The sequence below is a fragment of the Cynoglossus semilaevis genome, chromosome 3 (assembly GCF_000523025.1).
Source record: "Cynoglossus semilaevis isolate Cse_v1.0 chromosome 3, Cse_v1.0, whole genome shotgun sequence".
NCBI classification, from domain to species: Eukaryota; Metazoa; Chordata; class Actinopteri; order Pleuronectiformes; family Cynoglossidae; genus Cynoglossus; species Cynoglossus semilaevis.
The window spans coordinates 14,775,144-14,782,807 of NC_024309.1; the positions used below are offsets into that span (position 1 = coordinate 14,775,144).

The 7,664-nt window shown below is 46.4% G+C and overlaps 1 protein-coding gene across 1 annotated transcript in view; it reads right to left on the reverse strand.

Annotated features, from left to right (window-relative positions):
* The window catches only part of emilin2b (elastin microfibril interfacer 2b), a 33,184-nt gene that overhangs the window by 23,172 nt on the left and 2,348 nt on the right, over positions 1-7,664 (reverse strand). The window contains exons 3-4 of the mRNA XM_008308269.3: positions 6,322-6,503; positions 4,296-6,080 (exon numbers count right to left, since the gene is read on the reverse strand). Of these exons, the coding sequence (XP_008306491.1) occupies positions 4,296-6,080; positions 6,322-6,503 (1,967 nt within the window). The remainder of the gene's footprint in view (positions 1-4,295; positions 6,081-6,321; positions 6,504-7,664) is intronic.

The window sequence follows — 7,664 nt, forward strand, 5'->3', positions numbered from 1 at the left end:
CCTCCTGGTGTGGGAAACCCCCATTTGCCACCACTTTCCAATCTACAAGCAGACAACAGCCCCCCCTCCGTACCCCCCCCACTCCTTCCCCTCTGCCCCCAGCAGCAGATTAAAGACATACCAACATGCCAAGACCAGGCCACATGTCCAATCAGCAGACAGCCAGCCTGTCCCCTCGCCCTCGGGGAGACGGGTCACTGAGAACGCAGAGCAGGGACGTCAGCTTGTTAAACCGCACATGTGGAGGGGGGGGGTGAGGTGTGCTGGGGGGGTCTGTGTGTTTCACTCATCTGTGTCGCTGCTCGTTTAAAGTGAGGCATGAGTTCCAGTCGACGCCGTGATGGGAGCAATTAAGGAACTGTTTTTCTGAGCCGGAGGATAAAACATGCACATGGAGCCACACCAGGAGTTGGACTGTGTTTGTTTTGGTTTGTTTTTTAAATGCTCTTGATCAACATGTTTTTGTATTTGTCGATTAGTTCTAGTGCAGGAACTTTAAACGGTTCTTATTTTGAAACATGTTTCTGTGAACTTTTAGTTTCCACTTCCTTCAGGAAAAACTTTTTTTTTAATCGTTTAGTGGAACTACAGCCATCATTTAGACTCTCCTGACATCCTGGGCCTTTGGTTCATTTAAACAGTTCCTGGTGCCTTATAAAATATATTATTTTATATATACAGTATATTATTTTAACATATAACGTCATAAATGTGCGAAAGAAGCAACACAGATGAGTGAAAGTGTAATTTATGGCCAATAAATGCTGCCCCCTGTGGTGGCTTTTTTCAGTATTCTTCAGGGTATTTCTGCCTGAAGCCCCCGCTAACTGTGGTCCACGACAAACAAAACACACCACTGATGAAAGAGCGTTCGCCGTAAACAGATGCAGCTGGAAACGCCGTCGACCACAAACGTTGAAACTCCCTCTGAAACGTCATGGGAAACCGTGGCTGTGCAGTTACCCTCACACCCTCCCCCTCAGGAACACAACTGCCCCTCGGGTCACAAACATGACTACGACATTATAATGACCGCAGCGTAGATTTAGTGTCCGACGACTTTACGAGTCCCATTGGACAAAAACTCTCAGAGTCTCAGACTCAGGGAATTTAATAAATCCTGCCTCAGAATTTCATGTCAGAAATGAAAGGTCAGAGGTCGGGGGTGGAAGCCCTCCACTGTCTGACTGAAGCTCTGTGAGCAGACGTTTGAGGAGGATTTCACTGGCCCTCACAGCCGTCTGTCAGGTCCCGTCTTGTTGAGGTTCGCGGGGTTATCACGGGCCACAGGTTGTTGACCTACGAGCCGCAGTGATGGCCGAGGCGTTTCTACAGCAGCGCAGACAAATGATGCAGGTGTGTTAAGGTGGAATGTTCATTAAAAAAACAAAGGGCTGTAAATAAGTCATCTTGAATTTTGACATTTTTATCAAAGAGAAATATTTAAATAAATTGGACATTTTTAAAATCCAAATTCCAGTTCTGGTGTCTGTACCAGGACTGTTGTAGCTAACATTAGCTCTGGTTTCTGGACCAGGACTGTTGTAGCTAACGTTAGCTCTAGTGTCTCTGTACCAGGACTGTTGTAGCTAACATTAGCTCTGGTTTCTGGACCAGGACTGTTGTAGCTAGCGGTAGGTCTGGTGTCTGTACCAGGACTGTTGTAGCTAGCGTTAGCTCTGGTGTCTGTACCAGGACTGTTGTAGCTAACATTAGCTCTGGTTTCTGGACCAGGACTGTTGTAGCTAACATTAGCTCTGGTTTCTGGACCAGGACTGTTGTAGCTAACGTGAGCTCTGGTGTCTCTGTACCAGGACTGTTGTAGCTAACGTTAGCTCTAGTGTCTCTGTACCAGGACTGTTGTAGCTAACATTAGCTCTGGTTTCTGGACCAGGACTGTTGTAGCTAACATTAGCTCTGGTTTCTGGACCAGGACTGTTGTAGCTAGCGTTAGCTCTGGTGTCTCCGTACCAGGACAGTCTGAGTCACTGCAGAGTGGATTCAAGGTCAAAGATACAAATGTCTTCACTGAAGCACCACTTAGAGAAGAACAGTGTCGCACTAAAATAACGCCCCCTGCTGAGTGGTCCTTATACGGTGAAATGATAAGGTCCGTGCCGCTGCCTCTTCTGTTAACATTTTCCAATAAGGTCCGTGCCGCTGCCTCTTCTGTCAACATTTTCCACTCTCTCTCTCTCTCTCTGCAGACAAAACCAGAGGCAGAGACAAACCCAGGGAAGAAAACAAGTGGAAACGCTGACAGAACCTCCCACTGACAGAGTGATGAATTAACCCTGGGTGGAGGGGCAACATTAGATCACCAGCAGAGGTTTACTAGTGGGCAAAATGAGTAAGCTGGCATCCCCTAATCTTCACAGATGAATCATAGGGACATCTTGACTCAAAGCCTCTGCTCTGACTTGGACTTGGACCAGACTAGGACTGAGAACAGGATCCAGGACTTCTTCTCTTCCAGATCACCTCCCATGAGGCTCTGGATGGGAACTGGATGTTGCATCACCCGTCCCATAAACGGAGAGGGGGGGGGTGACTGAAAGCTGGAAGGAAGAGACCTGGCCTGCGAAGGTCCCGTGCACTTTTACAGTACGTCCACAAGACTCGTCTCAGTCCAACTCAGTCCCCTAGGTGGTTTATATTAACGAGCAGGATCACTGGAAAAGTATGCAGCCAGTCCACTGATATGGGAAATCTGTGCTGTCAAGTTTATTTACAGCCAAAGTGTCCAAACTTTTAAGAAGGGGCAGATAGTGTAAAAATACCCCAGGGCCGACCACTCCTCCTCTGACACTGAAGGATTTCATAAAAATGTCAAACAAACTCCCTCCATGGAAACTGTTTATAAATAACATGTTTTGTATAATTAGTTACAAAACTGAATCCAGTCCACGAACTTCTGGCCAGATTAAAAAAAGTATCGAGAACGCAGTAAGGTTAAACATCACTAGCTAAAACTTAGCCGTGGAACGGCGAAAAGTTAGACGACTGTGAACGTAGACAGGTGGAAAATGCACCGATAGTTAATGGTCAATATTTTTAGTTAACATTAAAGTAGTTAACTAGTTAGTTTTCCATTTAGTCGTCAAATCAAATTAATTGAATCAGTTTTTTTTGTTATAAATATAATGTTAGGCTAAAGTTAGTGTTAGCCAAACCAACCAACCAACCAAGTCATACGTCATGGACTTGGACGACTAGAGAAACGTCCACACGGTTAGCCGTACCGTACGCAGCAGGAAACATGTTCAAAAACATCAACTTTCACATGAAGCGCTGCAGAAAAAGAACGGATGATTATTGATTACGAGACCGAAACACACATGCACAGAAATCAGTGCCTGGGGAGCGCGTTGATTGAGCCAAGCCGTTGCTCAACACCAGTGCATTGTGTGAAAGCTAGCATGTGTCTTCAATCAACGTCTGAACAGAGAGAACGCTCTGATGCGATGAGCGTCCGACCTCCTCTCAACCAACGCTGCTACCTCACCACACGCCAAGAACCAACACACGGGCTTCTGTCCACACAGTGGTCTCCGAGGACCAGACAGAGACCAGATCTCACATTAGCTCAGACCGTGACGGACGAAAGATTAAACAAGACGTAATCTGCTCTTACAGCTGCAGCGAGTGTTTGAAGTCAGGTCGACTGAGTGTTTACACACGGATGATCCCCGGGAAAATTAAAACCCAATTTAACCTGGGTTGAAGCAGATTTTCCATCTTTTCATCAGCCATTCCTGGGTCCAACTTAGCTTCTCTTAGCTAGCTTCCACGTGCACCTAAAACTTTCGTAGCTCTAAGAAGTTATGATGATGGCAGCTTCTGAATGTCAAAGAATTATTTTTCAGTTCTCATTAGAATATACTGAGTCGGGTTTTTGGCCTAAATGTCAAAAACCATCTGTTCATGTTAACACTTGCCTTAGTTTTAGCTAAGAAGCTAACATAGCGTAGCTAACCTTGGTCATTATTTGATCTGTTTTCTTTTGTGACTCACTTGTAAAGATCCGTTAACTAATTTAAGATCACCTGGACTAGCTTCACACTATTATTAGCGTTAGTTAGCATTCACAACTTGTAAAGATCCGTTAACTAATTTAAGCTCCCCTGGACTAGCTTCATGCTATTATTAGTGTTAGTTAGCATTCAGCTTACAATAACATTCTTGTCCTTTCTGCCGTTGTCTCGATGTCTGTCTGTCTGTCCGTTAACTACAGACCCAGACTGTAAGAAGCATAAGAAGAAAAAGTACTGAGAGAAATATATTTCTGGTCCTACCTGACTTTTTCAAATCGCTGCCCGTTAACATCTCCAGGTTTCTGGCTATGTCAGCGACGTGGTTCTCCAGGATCAGGCTGGTTCCCCTCAACGTCCCGATATCTCTGGACTGAGCTCGGACTGTTCCATTCAGCTGGTGGACGCAGGTCCACAGGGCGGTGACGTGTTTGTTCAGGCCCTCTTTGATTCTCTGGATGCTGCCAGAGATAGGATCCAGTTTACCGCACAAGTCCTCTATGCTGACGATACGGCTGTCGATGTGAGCGATCTCCTTCTCCACTTGGTCCGTTTTCTCACGACACTGTTCACCTCCGGCCGTCACGTCCCTGCTGAGGTTGTCCAGGCGGTCCCTCAGCGCCTCCTGCTGGGCTGTGTTTAAGTCCAACAGGTTCTTCAGCTCCTGGTCTGCCTCTGTAGGGTTAAAGGTCTGCTGATGGACCAGGTGGGACAGAGTGTCTTCCAGTCGGACCATGCGGTTGTCCACTGAGCTCAGGTCACGGTGTACTTCCTCCATGCCATGGCTGCAGTTGAGGAGTCGTTTCTCCATGGCCTCGAGGTTATTTCTGTTTTCTCTGATAATAGTCTTGATGACACCTATAGAGACTTCATGACTCTGAACAGTTTGCTCTAGATTTATCAAATCCCACGGAGCACTGGACTTGACTTTGTCCGACGTATTTAGTCTACCTTCAATGGTCTGAACAGAGGTCTTCAGCGCCTCCACATCCTTCTGCAGAGCATTTGTAACTTCTGGCTGAAGTTCAGAGGACGTAACGATGCTCCTCTCCACCAACAGGTTAGAAAGTCTTCCTTCCAAGGACGTGATCTTCTCCTCCAGATCGTCCCTCAGGTCTTTGATGATCTCTGTTCTTTCTGTCTTTAGTTCCTTCCCAACAGAGAGACACTTCTCTGCCATGGTCTTTGATGAGTTCAGATTGGCCTCAAGATTTCCTACACGATCTACAACAGAGTCAGACACCCGTGTCCCTTCCTTCACAGGATCCACCAGCTTGTCCCTCAAGTCCTGGATCTCATTCCTGAGTTCAGTTTCCTTGGAGTCCAGCAGCTCAGTGAGACTGAAGTAGTTCGTCTCCTGTCCCTCACACTGCTCTTTGACTGACATTAATTTATAATCACAGGAGTTCTTCAAGTCGGCAAGTTTGATGTCCATGCCCTCCATCATCTCCTTCCTCAGAGCTTGGATCTTCTCGTCCACATAAGAACGCAGGTTTGGATCAGTGGCTGGTGGAGCAGGAGAAGGTGGTGCCAGAGGTTTGTCGGCGGCTTCGATGAGAAGATGAATCTGTCCATCGTGTTCACCAACGCGCCTCAGCAGGTCGTCCAGCGTGTTACTCTTGGTCTCCAGGTCTTCTGACACCTGGCTTATCCTGTTCATGACCTCGTCCATTTGCAGCCCGTCGTCGGGGAAGGAGACGTCCTTCACCTGGATGGTTTCGGTGTCTCCACCTCGCGCCCCGATGGGCTGCTGTAGATCGTTGAGCAGCGTGTGAAACATCTTGCTGGCGTCTTCCTGGAAGTCCATCCTTAGGTTGGCGGACATGTCCGTCATTCTGGACTGCATGTCCAGGACCATCTGAGAGAGTCTCTGCACCTCCTCCTCCAGGTCATTGGAACGATGGTGCCCCGTGTGGCCTGCTGTTGATGCTGCTTCTGGTGCTGGTGCTGCTGGAACTGCGGCTACTGCTGCCCTCGAACCTGTCTGACCTTCAAACTGCCCGCCCCCCCTCCACGGGTGGTTTCTCCAGGCGTTCCCTGTTCCCTGTTCTGGAACAAAAAAACATGACAAAACCCAGAAAAGCTGAAGTCAGTCGCTGTTCTTGTCTTCACCACTAGTCCAAATGTCAAGCTATAGTTCAGGTTATAGTTTTCTGGGGGGTGGGGTGGGATCTGCTCCATTATAGTTTTCTGGGGGGTGGGGTGGGATGGGGGGGGGATCTGCTCCACTTCTCCCCCCACAACCCCTGAAGAAGTATGTGAAGATGAAAAGAACAGTTACATCTTTTACCTCGTGAACCAGGAATGTGTCCAGCAACAGAGGACGTCTGAGGTGAGTGCGCCTCCTGCAGTAGCCTCAGGTCTTTCACCTCCCTGCAGTCGAAGCCCTGGTAGCCGGGACAACACCTCCACTCCAGCTCTGTTATGACCTTGTAGCCGATCTTATAGACGGGTCTGTAGTGAGTCCGGTATCTGGAGGGTAAAAGGTTAATAGTTTACATGTCATTTTTTTTTCTTTTCTGTGGCGTGTTTGATAAACCAAACCCAAACACGCTTCGTTGCGTGTTGGAGACGAACTAGAGGACAAATATATATATGTATATATATATGAAAAAGGGGACAAAGCGAAAGAAAAAGAATATATGCTGTATATGTACAGTATATATATGTATATATACACATATATTCATATATACATAAATATATATATATACATATATACACATATACATACATACATATATAAAAATGTATATATCTATAATTATATATATATATGTACACATGTATGCACATACTGTATACTGTACATCCATTGTTTGTTGCTAATTATCGAGGGTATTTACAGCAACCTTTAGCGTCAGTTTCTCTCAAACATCTGACAGCATTTATGCCAGATTTGTGTTTGTCCGTAATCCTGACTAAGACCCAGAGGAAGAACTGTGGAGAACTCTGCCCACAACTACACTTTAATATAATCCTGTTGCCACCGATTCACAGATGGGAATTCTCTGGGCTCAGATCTTCAGGCCCTAATCTCTGTCTCGGACTTAAAGAGTATTTTGGAGTACTACTGCAGCCCGTGGTACTTTTCTGAGGCCCGACCTCAGATGAACAGGATCACGCTTGTGTTTGATTAACTGTGCAGTTGGCAGGAAGCAGTTGGGCTCTGGTGGCCCACATGCAGCCACTGCCACTGCCATCCAGTGATTAAGTGCATCTCACAGTGTGTTTGTTGTTACTGGGTGAAAAAAAAACAAAACAAAAAAAACAAGTCGATACATGTTTGACTGTCACGAAAACTCAACACAGATGCCTGAAAAAAACGCCTTTTTCTTCATAAGTCATGTTTTTTACATTTTCCAACAATGAGTTTCTTTCAAACAACATTTTTGCATAAAAGTGTGGGAGACAAAAAAAAAAAAAAAAAATCTTAATATATGACCTTAAATCCAGAAGCGTCACAAAGGAGTAGACAAAGCAGGGCTTCTGCCTGGGGGCCCCGAGCTGAGGAGGGGGCCCCCCAAGAGAGGTGGATTATATTATATACCACAGGACTGGCATTTTTGTCAGGACCCCTCTGTGATCCATCAAAGAAGGTAATGGAGGTTACACCCCCCCCCCCCTCCCCCC